The sequence below is a fragment of the Nanorana parkeri genome, unplaced genomic scaffold (genome assembly GCF_000935625.1).
Source record: "Nanorana parkeri isolate BGI_ZX_2015 unplaced genomic scaffold, ASM93562v1 scaffold534, whole genome shotgun sequence".
Classification (NCBI taxonomy): domain Eukaryota; kingdom Metazoa; phylum Chordata; class Amphibia; order Anura; family Dicroglossidae; genus Nanorana; species Nanorana parkeri.
In genome coordinates this window covers 734,864-762,827 of record NW_017306802.1, presented here as the reverse complement: position 1 = coordinate 762,827, position 27,964 = coordinate 734,864, and the positions used below count along the sequence as shown (strand labels likewise).

Sequence of the window (27,964 nt, the reverse complement as noted above, 5' to 3'; positions counted from 1 at the left end):
ATCGCCTATATGTGAAACACCCGGTAACGGGTGTGTGCATTGGACGGGTCTTTTCTGCCCGTGCGTGCCCGCTAGGGGGCGCGCTCGAGCAGAAAAAAATTGCCGTCTGGAGACGGCAACCCGCAGATGCTGCAGTGCCGTCCGTCCGTTTTTTTACTACGGGCGGACGGCAAGAGGTTAAAACAGAATATGTGCTCTCTTACAGAGCTGTTCTGTCTCCCCAGTGAAAGCCAGGACTTCTTGACTTCTTCACATTCAGCACAATCACTCTTTCAAATGGCCTGAAAAATTCTTTACTTGGAAGCAGTCAATAGAATTACAGAAGGCACTCTAGGGTCCCCAGGAGAGCTGTCTTATTGCCCTATGCCGCCTGTACACCAAGCAGTGTCCGCTTCATCCGAATGATATTTGTCCAGCATAAGGTGGACAAATAGTGAGTGTTTGTATGTATACTTATATTATAACCCCCCCCCCGGGTAAAAAGTAAACATTTAAAACAGTAACCCCCAATTATATTGAAACATCCCAATATAATCAGCAGGAAATATTTAATGGATTAGAGCAATAACTAAATAGAGGCCATCAAAGCATCAAGTAGTGTACCAACAGACCGCACTATCCATAGAGAGGCCTCTATGAATAAGCCTACGGGTGGAACATGTGAGAGGTTGTCGCTGGTTGGGGTTGTGCAGTGCTAGTATTTGTTGCTTTATACACTTGTATTCACTGTTATACTGGATTTTCTGTAAATTTCAATAAAGTCTGAAATATTGGAATTCTCTGGATAGTGCGGTCTGTTCGTATACTACAACATTCCAAGGTGGAGACGCACCTATTAGACAAGCACCTGGGGAGTCCTGATGGCGGCTAAGAAATTGGAGCGGTGAGATTTCCTTTGGCTCTACATCAAAGCAAGCAAGGTTATCCAGCTCTAGAACTACTGAATCAGCTGAAATATGTTATAGTCTGTATTCAAATGTAGCCAGCAACAGTAAAGCTTGATGTATATATGGAAATTTACATCCTCCTGTCAATTTGTATTACATGTGCATTCTCATTAGGTAGATTTCTCCTCACTTTGTCTAATTGACACCCTTCTCATACTTATGTCCATCCTATGGGGATATTAAGGTGTCTGACATACAAAGTGTCACCAGAACAGGGAGTGTGGGAAAATCTCCTCAAATGGGACAAACCTAGCAATAAAAATCTGATGGGGGGGTTCTTACCTTTCACTCTACTGTATTGGAGAGGTCTAACCTCACATCCTGTCCCAGTGATGGTGATCAGGAAGTAAGTGGGAGAAGTCTCTCCAAAGGGAACGCAAAAGGAATAAAAATATAATGTATAGAGTGGATATAGAAGGTACTGAGAGTACCAATCTAAATAGAGAGGCAGCACCACACTGTTCAAAAGGAAGAACTACAGTCTGAATTTTCAGTAAAATAAGATTTGATTTATCCATAAGTGAAAGCCAACACGACGTAGATATCTCAAACACATTGCTTTTATTTCTGCTGTTAAGTTAAATTAGGACTTATTTTCATCCACACTATATTTTCTGAGCCCTGTGGCACTGCTTATTTTTTTAGAGCTGTTTATCCTCTACCGTCTTACTCTTTAGATTAGTTGTCCATGTTGAGAGCAGCTTCGTTTCACTGTGAGTGGCCTTCAAACACATTAAATCTGCTCCTAAAGATATTATTTCTCTACAGCTAATAAAAACCTGACATGTTTGTATTTATTTGGGATTACTCTTTTTAATGTGTTTTTCTAATTAAAAACATAGGGGGGAATTGATCAAAACTGGAGCAGACAAAAACTGGAGCAGTTGTGCATGGCAATCATCTTATCTCTTTTGTTTTCAAATCTTAACTCAACAAACTGAAGAGAGAAGCTGATTGGTTGCCATGCACATCTGCTCCAATTTTTGTCTGCTCCAGTTTTGCTAAATTCCCCTCATAGTATGGAAAAGTCTGTGTGCAAAGATACAGTTTAGCCCTCTTTGTTGCCCACCATGATAGATATGCTTTATATATTAGACTGCTATGGTGTGCAGGCCATCTTGTCAGAGTGGCCATGGCAGGCAGATTTGAAAGAAAATGATATAATTCGTAATACATAACACTTGATTATTTAGCATTATAGTCAAAATGTCTTTTTTAGCATTCAAAAGCTAGTGCAGTGTAAAGGGTCTTCGTATATACTATAATCACACTTGTACTATTATAGATCTTTTGATGGACATTAAGCAACTATAGTATGTCAGTTTGCTGTATCATCACTAGCTGGTCCTGGGGTATGAAATTATCAGTCTGTACCATCTACGACTCAGCGGGAAAAAATCACTTTCCATTAAAGGCATCATCTTGCTTTCTTGCCAGAATGGACAAGAGATTATATTAGTCAGATGTAATGAGCACTGGCGTTCTCTAACAGATAAGGATGCTTTTCAAATGGGCTATGGACTTTAAACCAGCTTTTGCATTAGGTTTAGCTTTATTTAAAGTAGTTGGCTATATTCCCTAGAAAAAATGGAGCACACACATGAAAAATGCATGCCATCACTTGGGGTCAACATCAATACCAATCTGCTTACATATGAACAGGTTTACTATCTCTTGTGTGGTTTGTGCATTTCAGGTTAGAGAAGCAGAAAAATATTTAATCAGACATCACACAGGACATGAGGACAATGTGAACTGACCAGGTTTATGTGGGGTTACACAGTGGATTAGATCAATGCATCATATTAACAGAATTATCTTATAGGTACCTCTCAGCGCTTCTATGTCTCCGGTCCGTCTGCACGCCTCAAACCCTAACCTCTATGCAGATGTGGAGTTCCAGAATCCCCCAAGTCATGTAGCCGATGCCATGGAGTTTGCATCTGACCATTCCAAACTGCAGGAAGAGTTCTGCCTATTAGCACAGAAAGGTATTGCTTATATAATGTGCCTTTGTAAAACCATTAAATAACTTTGCAGGTATTTCAAGGTAACCCAACCTGTGGTTCTTCAGACTTTTGTTTTAGGGTCAACATAATACAGTGCTAAATGAGTCTCTGTCACTTTGATTTTTCAGGGCAAATTGACAGGGTTTGTGTAAAGCCCACCTACCCCCACCTTCTACTTGCCTCTTCAACACTTCTGCAGACCTTCTTTTGCTGTGGGTACCTGAAGTAAATTACCTGGTGCTTCTGGGTATGGGGAGCATGTGACCTCCTCCTATAATGGTGTGCCAATTGATGCCTGCTCAAGCACTGTAACATGACATAGGGGGTGACGTCACTGCTCCTTCTATGCTCTGACTTTGGGTATTTTGGTGGGAGCTACAACAGAGGAAGGATTGTGTATTTTGGTGGCAGCTGCAATAGGGGAAGGATTGGTAGGGGAGATCGCCGGAGAGCTGAGTATTAGGTGGTCAGGATGAGGGCTTTACACAGACCCAATACCCCCTGAATGGCCAAGAAGTATGCAGATTAGAATTTTGGACTTCACATTGATTTTTCTGATCTACATCGACATGGTATGATACAGTATATCTTACCATGTCAGTGATGGAACTGAGTGAGGACATCTAAGCAACTAGCATTTTGGGAAGGGTGTTAGAAACGACAGCCTCCATATTATTCTCAGTGCATGTTTTCATTAAGAACAAGAACTCTCCATTGAATAATAAAGAGATCCTGACCTTGGCAGCAACTCACCAGTCATGGAATCATGAAGAGAGCATCAAGGATACTCACCTGCACCTCGTGTCTCTTAAGCAGTCCTGCGGCTAGTAACCTGCATGCCATTCCGCAGTGGACAGTTGAAGAGAGAATAACTACCACATTACACTCTGCATTGAGTAATTTGGTCAAAACTACAATGGTAAAAAGACTAAGCCATGTAGCGAGTTCAAATGCAAATCCATCATTTGTAGCTCCAAGTTATAATATAACTGTAAAAATTATTTGGTGACAACCGAAGGCTACAGGAATGACTTCCTTAATGTGGTCTATAACATAATAAATGTTATTTATAGTCAATAACCAAATGAAGGGTTGGGAAATCCATTCATGAGGGACACATTATTTTGCACAGGAGCAATTATCTATTTACCACAAACCATTCTGTACACGAGAAGAAAGATTTGCAAGTGAAATTCATCTTGAAGTAAAACTCATCTTGAATGGAAAACAATAGAAAAAAAATTGTGAGCTCATTCCTGCTGACTTTAGCCTGCAATGTAAAATACATCACTACATTGATAGCATAAAGCCTACTATTTAATTCAGTTACATTTTTTACTAAACAATGTTAAAAGCCCAACTGGACTTTCAGGTTAAATTAGCTTAATACATTCCAGGTACATCTAAACAAAAGGTGTGCAAAGTCTAAGGCCTCATTCACACGAGAAAAGGCTGGCACATACAGCTCTGTGCTGTGTGCACGGCCGATTTGGGCAGCTCCTGGGAAGGACAGGTGCTGCATGTGATTAGTACGCAGCCCCTGTTTTTCTTTTTAGAGTACGCCGCCCTATGCTCACCCCAAGTGCTGGTCCATACGGGTGTGGGTGTCCAGGCTGCCTAGCAATAAGTGAAGCCTGATTCTTAGCCAATCAGGAAGCCGGGAGGTGGGTCTTATCCTACCACCTGGCTTCCTAATTGGTCGGGAAGCTGGCTTCATCTTCCATCGCAGCACTGCTGGACAGAGGGACATCTCCCTCTGACCGGAAGTTCCGGTATCAGGGTTATTTTGCTGTAAGGTATGGATAGAATGTTGTGATTACTAAAAGAAAATGATCCTTTGGTGTAAGGTATTCATAGAGTATGGTGATTAACTACATGGGCTGCTCGTAACTCTAAACCAAAATTATATAAAGAAGAGACTAAAAATTATGTAAAGAATTGCTATATAAGCATACAAAACACCACCCTTCATTCGAGCACAAAATATGACAACATGACTGAACAACCCCCATTCAACAATATTCCTCTGTGAGAACACATAAAATCAAGTGATAACGTTGTCGCCAATCATGCTCCATACACTCCTGCACTCGGGGGGGGAGGGGGGGCGGGTGATTTGTTGAAGGACAACTTGACCGAAATATTGCTGTGGCCATACACTAATATTTTCTTTGTAAAGAAGAGACTAAAAATTATGTAAAGAATTGCTATATAAGCATACAAAACACCACCCTTCATTCGAGCACAAAATATGACAACATGACTGAACAACCCCCATTCAACAATATTCCTCTGTGAGAACACATAAAATCAAGTGATAACGTTGTCGCCAATCATGCTCCATACACTCCTGCACTCGGGGGGGGAGGGGGGGCGGGTGATTTGTTGAAGGACAACTTGACCGAAATATTGCTGTGGCCATACACTAATATTTTCTTTGTTCAACCTGCGGGCTGAACAAAGAAAATATAACAGATTCCTACATCAATGCCTAAGAGCATTGATGGAGACATCTGCTTCTGTCAGAACACCTGAACAGAGCCGGCAGCTCATTGGCTGCTGGCTCTGTTCGTTTGAAGATTTTCCGACTGGCTCCTTTGATCGGTTCATCGAGAACTGGCTGAAATTCGTATAACATATGGCCAGCTTTTAGGTGAAGTTTTCCTATAAAATATAGCTTATTCTTCCTTGTTTATATAGTTTGTTAAAGCCCTGTGTATCACAAATAATTGGTATGATTTTTTTCATGTGCATTTGCTCATGCTTTGGCTGCACCTTATTGCTCAGGAACATTGCCTGCACAGCATGGCTGCTTGAAGTCTCCGCCAAGGGAGCATGTGACAGGGTGACAACACAGGAGCACAGGTTGGAGACAGATATCACCCCATAGCAGGAAGTGCCTTATTAAGGATCTTCCATTACAGGATCAACAGTTATTCTCAAAGAGGAACTCCAGGTATTAACAAAGTTAACCCTTCCAGTGGGGCTACCCCCGCACTGCAAGGGTTAAGTGGTCATTTTGGTTTAGGGGCTGGATCAAAGAGCCTGAGCCTCGATCCTGCCTGACTGGAAGACCGGTGCCGGCAGCCTCTTCTCTCCCAGGCTCTAATCCCCGCTAATGTCCAAGTCTATTGCAGGTCCATTCCCCTGCACTAGACATGGGGACGCCAATGGACATACCACAGCTGGAGGGGAGAGAGGTGAGGGCTGACTGCTGCAGGACCAAGAATCAGGTGAACATATCTTCTGTAGTCTGCACCCTAGAGAAAAACGAGCAGTTAACACTTTCAGTGCAGGAGTAGCCCAACTGCAATGGTTACCATTGCCAGTGTTCTTCTATAAAGCTACATTTAAAAGGATGAAGGCAAAGTATGAAATTAAATATGCTAAATAAACAAGGTTTTGGTTTTACATCTACTGTGTAGTTATCTATAGAGCATATACAGTGTATTAAATAGATTGTGTATTTCCCAATTGCTGTTATATATACCAGGTTTGTCCAAAGTTTGACTCCTCAAGCATGCCTTACATATTTTTACTTGACAAGCAAGATGGGACTCATCACTCCACAACAGCTGGAGAGCCGTAGGTCATATGTGCAAGATCTAACTAAGACTGCTGCGTTGGGTAAAAAGCACGTTTTTACCCAACGAAGCCAGAGAACAGTGTACATCGTTATTCTTGTATCTCTCCTAGCTATACAAAAGTCAGATCTGTGATGCCTTAATTACATTTTTGCCTTTTTTTCAGTCCATTCTCTCCTAAAATCCGCCTACAACACGATCGCCATTGAGAAGGAGAAGATGAAGCAGATGGTTTCTGATCAGGATTACAGCAGCCACAAAACACAGCTTACACGCCTCAGACAGTCCCTTTCTCAGGTAAGTTTTATCTCAAGTTACAAGACACCTTTCCCCATCAATACCAGGGAACGTAATTAGTAAGACCTCTTTTAAACATCCGCCATATGCTGAGCAACAAGGATGACATGATTCAGGTTTTAATTAAAAGTTGTGATCCTTGAATATCTGAAGATAGAACCATGCTCAGCAAACATTCATTAATCTAGAGTTTAACGGATTGGGATGTAAATTGAAATAGAAAAGTTAGTTCTGTACAAGCTGCTAAGATGCTACAAGAATGTTTTACATTTCATCAGCAACTAAAATGATTGGTTTGAGTAGACAGTGCCAAGTGCAATAATAACATGCAAATTGCATCACTTAGATTTTAGTTTGCTGAAATCAGATTATTTAAAGTGTGCCTGTTTTCAGTATCATAAAGATAACTATGTGAGTAATGTGAGAATATAGTTTGAAATATTAAAGGAGTGGTTAACCTTGATTTATTTTATTAAAGTTACACTAAACTCAGGAGTTAAATCAAAAATACATTCAAGAACCTTAACTATTAACAAATTGTAGTTATGTGTGTATCACTCGGCTGTAGATCCTCCAATCATCTCTGAGTTCCTGCTGACACTGTTCTTCCTTCTGGAGGGTGGCTAATTTTGTTCTCCATGGTCCCTGTGTGTTGTAAAGTAGCCACCGCTGCAAGCTCGCTCTCGTGATGGACTACAATTTCACGTTTAGTTTACTAATTTGTTTTGAGATTGTAGTCCATAACAGGAGTTAGCTTGAAATGGTGGCTTCTTTACTACACACACAGTGACCCTAGGGAACAAAAGCAGTAACCCTCCATAAGGAAGGACCAATTCAGAGATGATTTGAGGATCTACAGCCGAGTGATACACAAATAAGATTCATTTTTGTTAATAGTTAAGGTACTTAAATGTTCTTTAAGATTTGACTCCTTTACTTTTGTTTACTTTTGTTCTTGGTCAAAGTCTAAACTATGCATCAGTAGGTGCAGATTTTGAAAGAGGAAAATTTGAATTGAAATGGTTTGTTTCTTGAAAGATCTTGATTAGAAAATACTGGCCTAATTAGTGACAGGAAACAATACCGGCACCTCCACGTGCAATGTTCCTCAGAGCCTGACTAACACCACGTAAGTGAAGGGGGCGTGCCCCAGAAACATGTAAACCGAGACCACAGGGGCAGTGGACGCTGATGCTGCACATCGTTTCAGACTTCCCGCTGCTAGATGATTTGACATCCCATTGTTTTCTACATGCCTTTTTACTACCGACTTTTTGTAAGTACAATACAGTTGTGCGTTTTTATCATTAAAATTCGTTTTACACTATGGAGGCGCTCCTTTTTGTTTTTTGTCTCTCTGGCCTAATTAGTGTCTAAACAAAACTGGACACATTGCTTTTAGTGAATATCATCTCTACTAATATTTGGTTATTGCTTAAAGAAAAACCTTCACCTTGTTACACTTTTAAAAGTCCTGCCTAAGAGTAGAAATCACAACGGCTCCCCTTCCCTAACTTTAAGTATAAGCCCTGGCCGTAAGTTAATACTGCTGCTTGAAATGTAAAAGTTTGTTTCTTGCAGAATCAGCTGGTCTCCTCAGCACTGGCCCTGATATCTTGTTTTCGACTGGCTCCTTTCACATGCAGGGTCATATGGAGCCACCCTTGTGTGCGGTAGTAAACTGCCCTGCTCCTCCTTCCTCCCTTTTGCATTGTTCCAGCTAGACTGCTCTGTTCCTTGTGGTCTTGTACTGGACAGGAAGTTCAGGGAAGCTGAGCTCAGAGAGTTGGAGCCGGCTGTTCAGAAACATGATGACTGTAAGTGCTTGGGCAAAATTTTAAACAAAAACATTATTGGGCGATGTATATTTGTTTGATCTGCATTCAATATTGAAAAAAAAAAAGTTTAATTTTGCAATAATGAAGAGATGGATACATGAACAATACTATACTTATACACACGTTAGAACAAAGTCTTTGTTCTAATTACAGGAATGTAAAAAAGCTGAAATCTGATTGGATGCTGTTGGAATATTGCTACTTAAAGGAGAACTATGAGATGAGTGATTTCCACTCACCTCATAGTTCTAGCCGACCTGTGACAATGAGACTGTACCGGGTTCGCTCACCTCTCGATCCTGTCACGGCTCTCTGCCGTGACAGGGGAGGGCTGGTTTCCCCTCTCTGATCCGCCAGCGCTGACTGGCGGTACAGACGGGGAAGGGGTCGGGTACAGCTGGCTCTGCCTCTAGATAGGCAGAGCCAGCTGTCACTCACGCAGCTGGGCGGATCCCGACGTCCAGGTCGGGATCCGCTGCGGCGTCTCAGTATACCGCGAGCTGTACCTCGCGGTATACTGAGCTTAGGGTAACGGGAGAACGCTAGTTTGTGTCCTTCCGTTACCCTAAGGAGAACTATGGGGAAAAACACTTCTGTCGTGTTGTATGGCTGTATAGTGTAAGGTGGATGACAACCCATTTTGAAATCACACTTTATATGCCAGCTAGGCGACTATAGAAAATCACCACACCCAGCTCTCTCCTACCTATAAACCATTGTTTACATAGGTTGAAAAAAGACAAGTCCATAGAGTTCAACCTATAGAGAAAACAAAATTGCAAAACTTCCATAAACGCATGCCTACAGCTATCCACAGCTGAGCCAGAGAAAGACGAAAATAAAACCTATAAAGCATGGTTCAATTTGCTCTAACGGGATAAAAAAATCCTACCTGATCCAATAAGACTATCGGATATTCCCTGTTGTTTTGTTACTTATACTTAAATGTTAATATTTAGTTATATTCTGTGCAGAAGCCTTTCCATATGCAAATGTTAAACCTCTTTTCCTCCAGATGCATATAGTGTCCCTTTGTCCTTTTTTCTCCAGTTCCACAACATCCATTTTGTGAACTGAACTGCATATTCCAGATGAGGTCTTACAAATGCTTTGTACAGGGCAGTATTCTGTCTCTCTCTCTCTCTGGAGACTATACCCCTTTTAATACAAGAATTGCTTTTATAAACTGCAGCTTGACATTGCATGCTGGTCTATCAGAACACCCAGATCCTCTTAAATCATTGACTCCCCCTAAAGTGTATGGTGCATGCATGATTTTAGTCCCCAATTGCATAATTGGTGTCATCTGCAAATACAGAAATGGTACTTTTCAACCCAAACTTTATATAATTTAATAATACGTTAAAAAGTAGGGGTCCCAATACTAAACCTTGGGGTACACCACTAACAAACTCAGATCGTTTAGAATATGAATCATTAACCACTTCCTGGCCGGCCGTTGTAACAAAACGGCCGGCCGTCCTGTCACTTCTTTTGCTATCACATAAGGGGGTTTCTTAGCCCCCTATGGGATAGCAATAAAGTTAAGTGAAAAAAAATTAGGAAAAAGAATTAGTTTCCCCCCAGAAAAATGTAAAAGTTACACATAAATTTGTTTTATTTTTTTTAAAGTCGCTCCCATACATACACGCATGCAAACAGGCATTGGGTGCGCATATGTGCGAAAATGACGATTGCGCCCATGACGCCGCACATGTTACATATCGTCGCGAATTTCGGAATGAGAGCAATAATTCTAGGGCCATCCATCACTGATAACACTAAACTGATGAGCGGTAAAAACTTTTAAAGCGTCGCCTATGGTCAATTTTTGGTATGGTAGTTTTTTGCGATTTTCGCTGGTGCAATTTTAAAGCTTGACATGTTTGGTGTCTATTCATCCGACGTGACCCGATCTTTTATATTGTACCAAAAATATGAGTAATAATCATTGTTTCCTAATATAATGGAAAAAAAACTTTTTTTTTCAAAATTTTCAATACGTTTTCCTTAATATAGTAAAAAATAAAAACCCCAGTGGTGGTTAAATACCACCAAGAGAAAGCTCTGTCTGTCCCCAAAAAATTGTATAAAATGTATTTCAGTACAGCGCTGCATGACGGAATGAATGTCATTCAAAGTACCGCAGTGCGAAATACTGAAAAATGGCCTGGCCAGGAAGGGGGTCTAAACACCTGGTCTTGAAGTGGTTAATCACCACTCTCTGAATACACTCATAATGTCATTAAGCCAGTTTTCTATCAAATGACAGACTGAATATTCTAAACCTGCAGACCTTAGCTTACACATTAGCCTGTATTTTTTCAAATTAGGCAGAGTAGGTACCTTATTCTGATGTACTGTGATTCTTTTGCAATCCTCAGTACAGCAGCAATCTGTAACTGAAAGATGGAGGGGAACAATCAGATGAGCTTCATTCAGATGTGCTGATAGGAGGAGAGGTAGCAGAGGGATGACCTCCCAGTTCTGCTGCTAATCTTTCATTGACAAGTCATTGACTGTGGGTGGGTACACACCGCTGCATTTCTGAAATTCCTGAACAGAAAAAGTGGTGTCATCTGACCAGTGGCGTCACAAGGGGGTGCGGCCCGCACTGGGGTGACACCAAAATGACTGACAGTCATTTTGGTGTCGCCCCCTCTAAAAAGTCGGGCACTCAGTCATGGACCGAGAGCCCGACAGTGTCAGGAGAGAGGAGGGGACCCGGCAGCATACCTCATCTCGCCGGGTGAACATCCCCTCCTCTCTCTGCCGGCATCCATCATGAAGATGGCCGCTGGCAGGCGTCAATTAGATGACTGCGCAATGACGTCACGGCTGGGTGTTACCCAGTCTCGGCTCCGAGTGACACCCGGCCTCGGGACACCCTTGCATCTGACTGACTCTGCTATTGGCAGGGCTGTGTATATCTCAGGTCTGAATGTACAGACAGAATTAAAAATTATATGGCAGAATTCTACCTTTATCTCCCAACCATATCAGTCTTTCCTAGTGCAAGTCTGATATCAGCAGTAAGCTGTTATGTGGCATGTCCTTATATGAGAGTTTAGGTAGTAACTCATGGCCCAGCTAAAGGATGTTTTTACAAACTTTATATATAGTGTGTATTGGGGATAAAAATGTTCAATGATTCTGCGCTAGGTTGTGAAAATAAATATAAGTGCTAGTGTGAAAATATGGAGGCTGCAGCAAAAATGACCCTTAGGTCAACACACAGAAATTCAAATATGCAGCGCCAACATCAATTAACAAATGTGTCACTTTTAGTATACACTGTGATCAATACGTGAACAATATGTACATGAATGTGAATAAATATTTCCAAAAAAGAGCAATCAAATGTACCAAAAAATATAAATAAAATTATAAAAGTAAAAACAATCAAAAACACACATATAAATATTAAAATGTTCCTTTTTCCCTTTTCTTAAAAAAACATTGACCTGGGCAATCGATCCCGCAAGGTCTCTGAAAAGGTCCAATGTTGGTGAAGGAACCACCGTGTGTAGGAAAGTGTTTATCTTGTGAAGTGATGTCAAAAAAAGAAATTCCTTGAACTTTTGCTGGGGATATAGGTCAGATGCCATATATATCCCCTCAAAGGGTGCACTCACCGTGTAGCCGTGGCTGTGATAAGCAGCCCGGATCGCTCAAATGGAAGCTCTCAGAGCCGCAGTATTCTCCCCACGTATCTGCAAAATCTCCAGTCGGCGGATGCTGTATCTCCGTGTAGCCGTGGCTGTGATAAGCAGCCGGAAGCGAAATTCCACTGCTGGTCATTGGGGTCATTCTTCATTTGGCTTAGTGTAGACCCCCATGCTGCTTAAGAAGAGATACAGCATCCGCCGACTGGAGATTTTGCAGATACGTGGAGAGAATACTGCGGCTCTGAGAGCTTCCATTTGAGCGCTTCCGGCTGCTTATCACAGCCACGGCTACACGGTGAGTGCACCCTTTGAGGGGATATATATACGGCATCTGACCTATATCCCCAGCAAAAGTTCAAGGAATTTCTTTTTTTGGCATCACTTCACAAGATAAACACTTTCCTACACACGGTGGTTCCTTCACCAACATTGGACCTTTTCAGAGACCTTGCGGGATCGATTGCCCAGGTCAATGTTTTTTTAAGAAAAGGGAAAAAGGAACATTTTAATATTTATATGTGTGTTTTTGATTGTTTTTACTTTTATAATTTTATTTATATTTTTTGGTACATTTGATTGCTCTTTTTTGGAAATATTTATTCACATTCATGTACATATTGTTCACGTATTGATCACAGTGTATACTAAAAGTGACACATTTGTTAATTGATGTTGGCGCTGCATATTTGAATTCAGAAATTCAAATATGCAGCGCCAACATCAATTAACAAATGTGTCACTTTTAGTATACACTGTGATCAATACGTGAACAATATGTACATGAATGTGAATAAATATTTCCAAAAAAGAGCAATCAAATGTACCAAAAAATATAAATAAAATTATAAAAGTAAAAACAATCAAAAACACACATATAAATATTAAAATGTTCCTTTTTCCCTTTTCTTAAAAAAACATTGACCTGGGCAATCGATCCCGCAAGGTCTCTGAAAAGGTCCAATGTTGGTGAAGGAACCACCGTGTGTAGGAAAGTGTTTATCTTGTGAAGTGATGTCAAAAAAGAAGAAATTCCTTGAACTTTTGCTGGGGATATAGGTCAGATGCCATATATATCCCCTCAAAGGGTGCACTCACCGTGTAGCCGTGGCTGTGATAAGCAGCCCGGATCGCTCAAATGGAAGCTCTCAGAGCCGCAGTATTCTCCCCACGTATCTGCAAAATCTCCAGTCGGCGGATGCTGTATCTCCGTGTAGCCGTGGCTGTGATAAGCAGCCGGAAGCGAAATTCCACTGCTGGTCATTGGGGTCATTCTTCATTTGGCTTAGTGTAGACCCCCATGCTGCTTAAGAAGAGATACAGCATCCGCCGACTGGAGATTTTGCAGATACGTGGGGAGAATACTGCGGCTCTGAGAGCTTCCATTTGAGCGCTTCCGGCTGCTTATCACAGCCACGGCTACACGGTGAGTGCACCCTTTGAGGGGATATATATACGGCATCTGACCTATATCCCCAGCAAAAGTTCAAGGAATTTCTTCTTTTTTGACATCACTTCACAAGATAAACACTTTCCTACACACGGTGGTTCCTTCACCAACATTGGACCTTTTCAGAGACCTTGCGGAATTGCCCAGGTCAATGGTTTTTTAAGAAAAGGGAAAAAGGAACATTTTAATATTTATATGTGTGTTTTTGATTGTTTTTACTTTTATAATTTTATTTATATTTTTTGGTACATTTGATTGCTCTTTTTTGGAAATATTTATTCACATTCATGTATTGGGGATAGTTTTGGAAGATTATTTTTACAATTTATCTGGAAGGAAATCATTTGATCAATTTTTTCTTGCAGGCCCTGAATCAAAATTCTGAACTACGAACCCGACTGAACAGAATACATACAGAGTCTGTCATTAATGACCAAGTTGTTAGTGTTAACATTATAGCAAGTCCAGATGAGGTAATTAATTTTGTAGCTGTACCTTGTAAAAAAACAAATGTATTTTACATGTATTTAGTTCTTTTGGCCTAGTCCATACTTTGCTCTCATTGAACAGAGGCATAGTAGTTGATACTTAGCCCAGAAATCAGATCATTAAGATGTAACTAAATCAGAGAGCCAATTGGATGACAACTTTCTGGGTCATAAAAGTAATTTTAAGAACAATGTACAGTATACTCTTACACAAAACGTTATTGCTCATCCTTTAAATGGATGGCTGGTTAACTTTAAGGCTCCTGAACATACTCAAAAGGGGCACTCTTCTGTGCACATTTATGGATACATTCCAAACACACCATGATGGTCAGGGCAAAAAAAATAAAAAATATTTAGCTCCCAATGGTTCCATAAACTTAAGCACTCAATTATAAGTCAGCTTTATGTTTCAGTATATGTGAAGTCTGCTTTATGGTTCAGTAAACCTCAGTACAAGAGTAAAAGAGAAGAGAACTTCATGTTTTCAGTCAAACATCCATTCAGCTTTACACCCTAAGTGAGCATACCCCATGTCCATAACTACTTTCCCCCTTTCAGCTCCCACTCCTGTCAGGAGTCCTGGCCTATGCACGACCAGTGTCCAACTGCTCTCTTTCCCAGTATTGCACTAGACCCACATACAGGGGCGGAACTACCGATAGTGCGGCCACCCCAGGGCCCAAGGCTGGCAAGGCCCACAGACAGGGGAGGACTGGGCCGGGTGGCAGGGAGGCAATTACCCCCAGGCAGTGGCATAACTACTGCCATACCCAGGGCAGAGGTGGAGGAGGCCAGGGCCCAGCAGGGCAGGTGCGGAGGTGGAGGATGCTGTGGCCCAGCAGCGCCAGTCCAGAGGTGGTGGAGATGGCCAGGTCCCAACAGCAGCAGGTGGCTCAGGACTGACAGGTTAGAGGAGCTGTGTGTGCAGTGAAAGGGACCTTGACCAGCCCACCTGAAACCCTGCAGAGCCCAACATAGAGAGTCTCATATGTGCTGTGCATGATCTATGGTGGGCTCTGCAAAGTCTCTGGTATGTGCGGGGTCTCTGGTGGGTCCTAAGTCCAGAGTCCGGTACGGCAATGTTTAATTCTCACTGAGTGACCCTTTCTTTTTGTAGTCATCTCATCTTGTGCCATTACTGCGCAATACAGACTCTACTGTAGAGTGACTTGATATCTAGAAAGCGAAGGCGTGGCCACCACCACTTACAAGATGCAGCAAAAGAAGCACACATAAACACCATCATAGACCACACCCAGAGCACACTGACGACCCACAGGCAGACTGGCCAAAGATGCACTGCACATTCATGTCCAGCAGGACACAGATTTTTTTTTTAATGCTGACACGTGCTTTTAATGAGCCTCCCTTAAGTTTTTACATTTTCTTTTCTTGCAAGTAGTGGTCCTTTTCCTTTCAAACCTGCAAGTTTGTCAGTAGAAAAACCTTACTGGTCATGGCACTATCTTTCCCTGAGCAACAGAGTGTAGGTATTCCTGGCCTGAGAGTCGGTTTTATATCTTTTCAAGGTAGTTGGCTTCAAACCGTTTAATAAAAAATCCATCTCTGATGTATTTTAGTTTTTTTTAACACAATTTTGTACTAGCTTCAGTTCCTCTTTATATTGTGGTATAGAGACTTCTCCATAACCTGGTTGCACTGTATTTATTTAAATGAAGCAGTGAACATCATGTTTCAGAACATCATAACTACAAGGAGTTGGTCATCCTATTAAGACTGCAGAATTTTGAAAAGCAGATGTCCCTAAGCAATACTGACAAAATAATTGCGGTCTCATTGTTAGCGGGATTGTTCTGTGATACTAATTGGCTTAGAAAAAAAGCTGCCTGGGAGATTTTCTCATAAGCAGAACAGGAAAAGTAAAAGCGCTGCAGTAATTAGTCTGCATCATTATCTCCTAAGATTGTTGGGTTTGCCTTGAAACAAATAATAAACTTTTCTAAACTTTGATGAATAGAAAAGTAGATATTAGCCAGTAATCAACATCATTCAAATACATGTTTACCTATTATGTGCAAGGCTGCGTTGTAACCTCTTTCCCTACCCATTTGCAGGACTTTTGGCTTTAAAAGTAAATTTTAGACAGGAACTGTCCCTATTCTGCCATCCTTGGCACCCAGTGGCATCACACGGGGCTCTCCATAGCCCTGTGCAAGTTTTGATTTCTAATGTAGACAGGGCTTTCCTTTTCTCCTGACAGCCAAATAGAACAGTGGGAGAACTAAAAAAATAAAAAAAATACATCTATATTGTTGGGGAAGGCCAAGTTAAAATTAATCTGTTGCTTTCTCCTGCGCGGGTAAACCACAAGTTCAGTACACACTATTAGCAAATCCGGAGTTGATTTAGCAACATGTTTCATTAGAGAATGCATATGGCTAAGACCTAAAATTGAACCTGTGCCATGGACATAAACCTATTTACTATACTTCGATTGACAACCAGTAAAAGCTTTACAACAAGCCACCCCTGACCTCTCTAGCTGCTTTTATTGAAAAGGCATTCGTTCTCAAAGATCACAACAAACACTAGAGTAAAGGCCCCCATACACTGCACGATTCTCGTACGAGAATCGCAGGAAATTCCCGCAATCGTACGAGAATCGTGCAATGCAAATGAAGACGTGCTACCGCTGTCAAAGGAGCATGCTAGAAAACCAGCCGAAAATCTTATGATTTTCGGCTGGTTTGAATGATGCTCGGGAGACAAATGCCGAGCGGGCCGGTGTGCGCACGCGCACACTGCCCGTTCAGCATTGCGGTCATCGCAAGTACGATCTGCCTGTCCAAGATGGGCAGATCGTACGTTTTCTAAATTACTTTACAGCCATCGCAAGACTAAGGTCTTGCGATGGTTGTAAAGCGTATGGCCACCTTTAGAATTCAGTGATTTCTAATAGCTTAGAAACACCTGCTGGTTGTTTACATCAGAGGACTGGCAGCCTGCCAAGAGTCTGTTCCTTAAAAACAAGCTAGGACTTAATTGCCTGTGTTGATAACTGAAAATTAATTTCTTTACAATGCTTATAGATACAGAGGTTAATGGGGACTTGCAGAGTGGTTTTCCTGTGTATTCAGAATTTGTAAATACTTTTATAATAACGGTTATTAAGCATATCAAGGTACACTTGTACATGTTAGTCATCATTAAAGTATACAGTAAAGAGATTGATACAGACATGTAACAATGTAAACAAGAGTAAAGAAGACAGTTAATGTTTGTTTCATTTTTAGGGACAGGAAATACAACTTAAAAGGAAAGCTTTGTAACTTTGTGTGGTTACCAAAAAGCTGCTGTTCTATCTAAAAATTCTTAATTAAGAAAATGCATATTAACCAGTTGAGTTGCATCATTGTCCTTATTTGGTAAAGGAATGCAAACCCATGAAGGAGTATAGTGTGAGTAGAGTGTGAGGGCATCAGTGGATATAGAAATAGAAGGGAGTTTCAGAATGAAGCCATATGTTTACAGCAGTTGGGGCAGGGTACCCATTCCCCTCCCATAAGCTACTTTTTAAACTTAATGGGGCAACCACTGGCTTTATAGGGTATTCTGTAAAGGGGCAATACTTTAACTAGACACTTACATAAGTTAATGTCTAGCACCACAGTAGTTGTCTTCAGCACTATGGTTTTGAGAGCACTCTGGATTACGTATGTTTGGGATGGTAAAGTTCTGAAAGATAAATCCTGTAATCTGTGACCAGAAAGGTCTGATTTTTAGTACATTCCATATAGGGATGTTCAGATACCAGTTCAGATACCAGTGCCAGGAGTCCCTTAGCAGTTGCAGCACTGTTTTTCTTTTGTTTTTTTAATAAAAGGTCACCATTGTAATTACCCTGTCACATCTGACCCCTGTCAGTGACACTCTAGCTGGACAGTTTAGTTTGCACTCTGCACGTAAGATATTAATATGGGTATATCATATAAATTAAGGAAGTGCTTTTATTACATGCAGTAATTGCAGACTTTTCTCAGAATATAACATGGTTGCTACGATGGTCCTTTAAATTATTTAACAAAAATACTGTTGCAGCAACTGCTCATGTGCCTTTGATAGGGTTATAGGTGTCCCAACTCGTCAGTGTAAGCTTGGTCTGCATTTAAATGTGGAGATATATATAAATGAAGGCATGAGAAACAAAGGAATTCACATACAGAATGCTATTATTACAATTATTAACCACATGCGGTTAACAGAATAATTTATTTTATTTTTTTTGCCGTAGTGGCACTGTAATTAAGGTCTACAATTTTACCAACAGAACAACAATTAGTGATGACTGATATTGTAATATAACCATTCACCAATTCTTCTTGGGGCAATCACGACTGGGCTTTCAGCCCAAAAGGCATTATCTTTAATTAAATGAAGGAATCCAAGCGGCTTGTTGCATAGAAACACATTCCTATACCAAGGCAAAATATAATTTGAGAATTCAAGCACTGTTATATGACTATAGCACTTCTGAGTCAGAGATGTAAGGCTACACACTGAGCTTTTCTGATGTCATGTCATATTTTTAGCAAGGACACAGCTCCTTGCCTGGAAATAAATATAGTAATATAAAATGTTGTCTGTAGCTCAACTCCGGGATCACCTTAAAATATCCTTGCTCTTCCTACGCACAGTCCATAACCTTATTTTTTTTTAAATGTTAAAATATATAATCATTCATAAGAAACAAGTTTTACTCCCCTGTGATGTTTACAGTAGGAAACTACTTGGAATATATTATGTTTGCAAAATATTCCACAAAGTCAGCCCACATTGTTCTAAAGATATAAACAAGAATGGACAAGTCATGAAACTGATCCTTAGTGGACTGATTTTTTTTATTTTTTTATTGCAGCAGTGGCATAAGGTTATAATCTGTTATCAGGATTTTCAAGAGTTCTAAACCTTGTCTCAGTTTCGCTTAAAAAGGCCTCTTTAACACGAGGCCTAAATGTTTGGCTGCAAACGCCTGTGGAAAGAATCTGCAGATTTTTGCAGCAGGAGTCGCATGCAAGCTTCTATCTGTCTCTGACCGCAGGTAATGTGAATACATCCAGATGCGGGCTGGCAGCTGCAACGTCATTCATTGCTTTTTCCAGGCTGAATAGTCACAGCTGTCCAGAACCACCTGCGATTTCTGCCTTAGGAATTACATTATTGTGGTTTTTGAACCACGAGCAAGATCTCTTTTGTGTATTTAAGAAAAAAATGTAGTTCCCTTTATAGGTACAACAGCCTTGCTCTACCTTTTTCAGAATTTTAGTTCTGTACTACAGCTAACAAGTTTGTGTCCTGTTTATCATGTTATACCTTCAAAAACTCAATTAAGAGTTTGCTAAAAATCACCTTGTCCAACATTAGGTCTGTTATATCTACTGTAGGAAGCAGAGTTTAGGAATATTCATTAGAAAGCATGTAGGTCCAGTGGGAATCAATCAATTAAATATTAACAAAAGGTGAAAGCTCTTTGCTGTGAAATACTGGAACTGTGTACGTCACCAATGCTATTTATAGGTTTGATAGTGTCCAGCCAGATAGCCACATTGCATTTTACTTTCCTTGGTGTATAATGCTGTGCCTTTATGTAACATTGCCTAGTAGGGAAGAAAGACTAGACTGACACTTTTGATAGGTAATAGTATGTCATTACCATTACATTGAATTGGACATATAAATATACACTGATTAATTAAGTTATGTATTCATTAAACATCATGAAATGCAGCTATCTGAATTTAAATCTGACTTTAAGGAAGGGGCAGCACTAGGTGTGCTGCTTGCACATGTTCTGACAAGGAGCATGCTTTTCATGGTTCATATTTCAAATTGAAATGGCCAATAGTAGGCTGGCTATTGTGCCCACCCACTGAGCAGAGGAGAAGAACTGAGAGCGGAATTTCTCTCTCTCAGGTGCGCTCCTCTGCTCAGTGGATGGGTGCAATAGCTAGCCTGCTATTGGCTATTTCAAATTGCAATAGCCAATAACAGGCTTATTATCTCTCAAGCAACCAGAAACTGCAGTTATCTGGCACCTACCATTCCCTGTGGGTGCCAGATAACTGGGATTTTACTGTAACTTTGTACTCCTTTTCCTGTGTGGTCGGCATTTCAATTTGTTACAAATGACCTATAAAGCTTGACCTGTCAAACATCAATGATTTATTGAGCCTCAAGTTCCTGCGTACGCCTAGAACTTTTTACATGAACTTTGTGAATTTTAAAATGTTGACATTTGGTAATGAATGCAGTCCTCTCTAGATTCTTAACCTGAGTTATGCCTTTAAGATGCGTATTCTGCCCTTGATCTTACTGATATTTAATGCAACCCTTTTGTATAATGTTATACTAGGATTCATTTTATATTTAATCTTATCTCTAGTTTTGTTATTAGTGATATTGTAAAGTTACCATTTATTTTTTTAGAGTGGAATAACAATTTTCAGGAAGTGGATTTAGATATTCCTACATTGACCTCTACTGGACCACTGAAGCTATACTTCCTGTCATTCCTTATCATAGATTTCAGCAGTTTTATTGTATGTCCTTTTTTTATATTTAAATTTTAATTTACTGGTAAAAATCCATAAAATATTTAAATGATATGACGGAAAGTTCAGAAATGGGTGTAGGCGACACACCCTATAATCTATACTTTTTTTTATTTTTGCCAACAACTATGTACTCAGAGGGTCTACTTATTTGAATATAAACTCAATGGATTGTAATGGTAGGCTCTCGCATGTTCTTGATAACTCTAAGGGCCTAATCACACTATAGCATCATGCTAAACACACAGAATCTATGCCTTTACTGCATGCTAGCACACATCACATGGTACTGCATGCTAGGTGCGCTAGTGTGTTGTATGTCCTTTGATTCTCAGTGGCACTCCAACATACCTCCTGACAGGCATGCATTGCGAAGCCACACAACATGTGTTGCTTTGCTATGTAGTGAAAAAAATAATAATGCATACACTATTTTTTTTTCACATCAAAGCAATGTGCATTTTACAGGATCTGTGACTAACGAAACTACAATAGAATACAAGTGTGGTGACGTCTTCCTCCCATTCCTGCAACTGAAAATCCATATCTTGGTACGGACAGGGACTGGAGGAAGAGTCTGCAGGAGCCAGATCATTGCACCTGCAAACCCACTGATTGCGGTTGCAATGCTTTACAGGTTCCAATGCAAAAAATACTAAATGCACATTTTCTCTCTTATGGGTGTGCAAGTATTATTTTTTGTAAAAGGTGCACTATGCTTTTAAATCAAGTAATGCATATGTGAAAAAAGGAAATACACACCTATAAGCAGTGTCAAAAATTCTGTTAAAATAAATGTTAGAATTACCATTCTAAAGTTGTACTTGCTAAATATACGCTCAAATTTTCCTGTTTCAATCAGTTGTTTAATAAGGAGTACAAAGGTGATGTAAAGTGCAATAATCCATAGTAATCATTTCAGATAGTGTATGATAATATATGATGCAATGTTGCTGCTTTTGCACATAATCATTGAACTTTTCTAGGGATGCGCCGATACCGCTACTAGTATCGGCATCAGTGCCGATACCGAATATTTGGGCGAGTACTCGTACTCTGCCCAGTACGAGTACTGCCCATGTCTCCTGTGTGCACAGCATCAGCACTGCCTGCTTGATGTCTGAATGAGAGCATTGGGCATGCGCAGTAGCAGGCTGAGGGCCGATCACGTGGGCACTGTACACACAGGAGACGTAGGCAGATCCGGGAGAGTATGGAGAGCGGTGTCTGCCCAGCTGGCCGAGGGACATCTGTGGTACGGTAAAGAATACTGCTGAGCATCGATGTGATGGGAATGAGGTGTCTGCAGGGTGGAGGTTGTGTCACCATATTCTCAGATCTGTTTGGCCGGCTCGATGCCGATTGGCCGGGAAGCAGGCTTCCCAGCCAATCAGCAGCAAGGCCGGCCAAACAGAATGGAGTCGGCTTCACGGAAAAAAAAGAGGTCGGGCAGTGGGTACTCGATACCGAAAAACCGGTATCGGTGCATCCCTACACTTCTCATTATATAACTGAATACTGTATATTCAAATGTCAAAATAAGCATTTGGGTTCACAGTTAAAAAAGGCTTGAAGTGTCACTGATAGCATTATAAAGGTTTATGTAAAAATTATTTAGGAAGCTCACATGTTTATGTAAAAATGATTTAGGAAGCTCAAATGATTTAGGAAGCTCACATATAATTGGGAAGGCTAGGAGTGAGTAATCCCTAGTGCATGTTCACCTTGGTTGGATCATCTTCATTCAGACTCGTTAGATGAGACGCATGAACACATCATGCTCATGTCCTTGGTTACTGTTATAATAGACAAATGTTTCCTAAGCTAAAGTAATTAAGACATGCTGCATTGCCCATAATACATCTGCTATGCAGTGCTGTCTTTTGGCAGATTTAGGTGGCCGCTATATAGGCTATCAGACTGCACGGGGTTGCATTTGTCAGTTTTGCTGAGGGAAGTGCAGAGGATCCAGAGGTTATGTGTTCCTTGTTGTGTGCTAGATCCACATTTTATTGTGAATGGTACATAGTGTCGATGTGCTTCTCTATGCAGTATTAAGTAAGTTAAAGGAGAACTATGAGGTGAGTGCTTTTCACTCACCTCATAGTTCTATCCGACCTGTGACAATGAGACTGTCACAGGTCGGCTCAGTAGATCGGGAGGTGAGCGAACACATACCAGGTTCTCTCACCTCTCGATCCTGTCACGGCTCTCTGCCGTGACAGGGGGAGGCCTGGATTCCCCTCTCCCCGCTCCGATCTGCCAGCGCTGACTGGCAGAACGGACGGTGGAGGGGGCAGGTACAGCTGGCTCTGCCTCTAGATAGGCAGAGCCAGCTGTCACTCACTCACCTGGGCGGATCCTGTCATCTACGTCGGGATCCGCTCCGGCTGCGGCGTCTCAGTATACCGCGAGCTGTAGCTCGTGGTATACTGAGCTTAGGGTAACGGGAGGACGCTAGTTTGTGTCCTCCCGTTACCCTAAGGAGAACTATGGGGAAAAACACTGACCCCATAGTTCTCCTTTAAATCAGCACCCAGCCCCTGTTGCTACATTATGTGAATCCCAAGTAGAGAATAAGCTGTCTTTTTCTTGTACTTCTGTGAGTGAGTCCAATTTAATATATAGAATGATGAGGCAGTCATTTATGGGGCTCTTTATCTGGCTAATCAGACTGGTCCCTTAAACAAGAACACTTCTAAAGTTTGTTTGCATTGAAACTGACCCCATAACATAAGCCCAATATAAATTCATAGACTAACAAACATACGTTCTTTAATCTATTTTCAGCAGAAGCATAAGGTCACTGGTACAATTATGGTTTCTTGGTTGCACTGTGGTGTGGCCAGGAATGTCTGCTACTAACACAGATTTGATTTGCAAATATGCACAAATCCCCATATGCCTGAAGCATATATAAAACGCTTATGTTCACCAGGTATATAGGAGTCCACAACCTTACACAATAATCCATGAAAACCCTATACCGGTGGGGTTCTCTGCAATCTGAGATTATGAGAGTTACAGCATAATTCTCAGCTTGACTTTTTGGATATACCTTCTTCAGGTGCTGAGGAAGGATAGACTGCATCTAAAATGTTGTACTGTGCTTTATACTGTGCTGTTTCTGTTTTAATACATGGAATGATCCACTAAAGTGATTCTCATGAGTTTTCCCATTTTCCTTGACTTAACCGCTGTAAACAGATGAGAACTAAGGAACAACTGTGTTTGTGTTATTTAGTTTTTTGCAACTATCATGGGTTTCGGTGACTTGAATGTTGCAGTACTGTACATTCATTATAGTAAGTTACAGTACCCATATTTGCAGGTCATTAGTGGCATTTGTAACTGCTAAATCCCCATTTAGCTGGCCTATAACATAGACCGCCTTCTACATGCTTATAAGCCTGACAGGTAATATTTTTCTTTCCATTACAGCCTGGAGAGCAAATGCATGTCAATCTGCCTCTGTCCCAACAGGTGTCTAATGAAGGCAGGATATCCATGTCTGAATCCGTGTCTGAATTTTTTGATGCACAGGAAGTGCTCCTGTCTGCCAGTTCATCCGAGAACGAGGTAAGTTATAGGCTCTAACCAGACCTATTTAATAATAATCTAAACACTTTTATAAATTATGTAGAAAATAAGTGTACAGAAAATACCTCTCAAAGTTTAATTTATATACCGGATAACAACGAACCCTCAATTGCCAAAACCCTATTTAAATTTTATTTACTAAAAATTGCCCCAGCAAATTATGAAGAGCTCAGCATATTTTTGAAACTTTTAGCAAGCCTTGTTGATTGACGTTAGAGGCCTAACTGCCTAACAGAATTCAACACAGACCAAGTTTACTTGTTGGCTCTTTGCCTTACCATGCAAAGAAGAACTTTGAACTTGTTTAGGGGAAAAACACTTAGTCATTGGGTCAGGTATGTAGATGATAAATGGTTCAAAATCTAAATCTGAAGTACAGTACAAGCTTTTAGTAAACACATACAAACAGGTTAGGATTGGAAGGTGTACAGAAAAACTATTTACCTTTTTGGACTATTACATTTCAAGGAAAAGAGTGATTTGGGCATTGAAGTCTTCAGGAAACAGACCAGAAACCACCACAAACTGTTAGTGATTAGAAATCTAATACTTGGCTGAGTTTGAAACAACAAACACAGATTCACAATGTGCTTGGAAAGTGTGTGCGTACCGAGACTGGGCTTTTGGTAAAACTACAAACTCAAGCAAAAACACCAGACCCCCCGCCCCGCAAGTTGAATGGAAAAAATCAGATCAAATGAAATACTAATAATAGTTATCCCCTTTGTGGTTGGAGTATCGAAAAAATATTTTTTTAAACAAACATCCAGCTCTGTGTTCGTCAAACTTCTGTATAGGTGTTCCAGTCTAGTGAGGCGTGCAAAGATATGTATATTTAGGGACAGAACGACTTCTCCGAAATTAGATGACCCAACATAAAGGGATAAACTCTGCAGGTCAGGGGTCAGCAGTCTTCCTATACCTACAGTGAGGAGCACATTTTAGTGAGTGATGACAACCAGTTTGCAAGTGCATGAATTGGACCATCTATATCAAACTGGAATAAACATATGCAAACAGGGGTAGGGGATTGAACACCATGTCACCCACAGATAATGCTATTTTTTACATCTATAAGCTAGAGTTTTGGCAAAAATTCACTCCCTTAGCCATGTAACTCGATTAGCATCTGTCCCAAGACTGCACCATGGTGATTATTAGTTACTTTGGAACAGGATGTTTTCAGTTTCACACATCAAGTCTCATCTTGGGCAATAACTTTTTAATTAGGCTAACTGAGTTACCCATATTGGCATAAGTGCCAGGGTATGTTCTCAACATCCATTTGAACTGAAGAAGCTTCTTGATTGAGTGGTGAAATGTCTTTAACATTGCAGTCCAGTTGAATGTGACTATCGACTACAAATTGTTACAGGACCTTTCCTTCCTATGTGTCCCTTTGTGATCATTAAATATTTCTGGGTGTTTTATTTAGGAGAATAGCTTTTTGCATAAAAGTAGTCTTTCCAGCTTCATAAACTGAGACAAATTTGTTTATAGCATATACATATATATTTAGAAATCAACAGCTTCACCATTAATGACTAGAAAGATTTTCTTTGCTTAGACCCCCTTTCATTGGCGTGGATATTTCTGACTTTCTTGCAGGCATCCGATGATGAATCATACATCAGTGATGTCAGTGATAATATCTCTGAAGATAACACCAGCTTTGCGGATAATGTGTCCCGTCAGAGTACTGTATCACATTTTTATGGCATTATTTAGAAATACATAGTTTGACAGTTTGTTGTAAGAACAAGCTGGAATATTTATAAAAAAAAATGTTCTTATACTGTTACAAATAGAATAATTAGTTTTAGGCTTCCATTACATGCATGTTATGGGTGAACTGTCTTAAGTGTTTACAACAAGATTATGGAAAAGAGTGAGGTTTCAAAGTCGCCAGATCTCTTATATATCCTGTGCTGTCTAATACATACAATATATGAAAAATTAGTCTTGTGGGCCACACTGCAACCTAAGTAACAGGAAAAGTGTTGTTAAGAATAAACTTTATTATACAGTAGACTGTGGAGAATCTCACCCCATAATGAATTGGGATCTATTCTTTGTCACTTTCCTGATCTGTTAGCCAATCCAGAGGTGAAGCATAGGTTGGGGGGGAAGTCAGAGGGGCAGTGGCCCCAAGCGCAAAATATGTATTTGTATTTATACTATAATACTCCCATATTATAGTATAAATACCCCACTGGGGAGATTGACCAACTCTATTTGTCCTAGAGCCTATTGTCTCTGGTAGAGAAAGAGAGAGGAAATCCAAAAAATGTAGAGTTGTCACCGGAACATTGGGTAAAAGAAAGCCTGTTCCGGTTTTGTTTATTTTCTCGATTTCCTCTCTTAAGAAGGACTTTTCCCTCAGTTTGGAGGGGTTTCACTGTTAATTCATGATGTGTCTCTGGAATAGGAAGTAAAGGAAAATCTCCTTGGCAGGACTTGGGGAAAAAAACCTGATACTCTGCATACTTTATCCAAAACAAGAAAATAGGTCTTGCATGCAGTCATGTGACAAAGGAGGTACACCCCATGGAAATTGTTGGCTTTTTAAACATATTTGAATGGGCAAACATTTGGCTCTTGTGTCTACTAATACAGGTGATATATTTGAACAAATGACACATAAAAAGTGGCATAGTGTATTCCCTTTTTAAGATCCAAATTGACAAATATGTAGATTTGTCATATGGAAAAAGTAAGCACACCCTCTACATTTACCACCACTTAAAATCCATCAAATTAGAATAAAGTGTTCCATATTTGGTGCAGTTAATTAGAACCTACTTAGGGAATATGCAGGGGCAATCTGCCTTATTTAAATCTTAGACCTTTAGGGTCTGGTGTTCTCTTTGCTATTGACATGTGTGGTATGTACATGCCAAGATCAATAGAGCTCTCTAAGGCCTTGAGAAAGAAAATTCTGGATGTCTATGATTCTGGCAGGGGATTTAAAATGATCACCAACTTGTTTAAAATCAATCATTCCACTGTAAGCAAAATAATCTGCAAGTGGTAAGTTTCAAACACATGCTGAACTGTCCAGCACAGGCCGACCCAAGAGCTGACGGTTTGATGCTAAAAGAAGTCTCCAAGAACCCCAAAATTTAATTGTGGAGTGTTCAGGTAACTATTGCATCAATTCAACCTGCATGAGAGGTGTGTTATGAAAAAGCCTTTGCTGTCCAAATGAATTTTAGAGCAAGATTGCAATTGAACATATAGGAAAAGACCAGGCCTTCTGGAACACAGTGCAGAAGACTGATCAATCAAAGATAGAGTTGTTTGTTCACGGTAACAGTAGCCATCTTTGTCACAAACCAAAGTCAGCATTTCAGGAGAAGCTCATAAACAACTGTTAAGCATGGTGGTGGATTTAGTTTGGGTTTGCTTCGCCGGCCTGGGCAGCACATTGAGTCAACTATACCTACTGCATCATATCAAATTGTGATTGATACCTCAGTACAGCATTACAGCTATTGATTTTTTATTTTTTTTT

General features: G+C 40.5%; 1 protein-coding gene across 1 annotated transcript in view; it reads left to right on the top strand.

Annotated features, from left to right (window-relative positions):
* Positions 1–27,964, top strand: part of OSBPL6 (oxysterol binding protein like 6) — a 97,266-nt gene that overhangs the window by 51,762 nt on the left and 17,540 nt on the right. Inside the window, exons 9-13 of the mRNA XM_018561621.1 lie at positions 2,773–2,938; positions 6,707–6,837; positions 14,156–14,263; positions 24,292–24,429; positions 26,059–26,146. Of these exons, the coding sequence (XP_018417123.1) occupies positions 2,773–2,938; positions 6,707–6,837; positions 14,156–14,263; positions 24,292–24,429; positions 26,059–26,146 (631 nt within the window). The remainder of the gene's footprint in view (positions 1–2,772; positions 2,939–6,706; positions 6,838–14,155; positions 14,264–24,291; positions 24,430–26,058; positions 26,147–27,964) is intronic.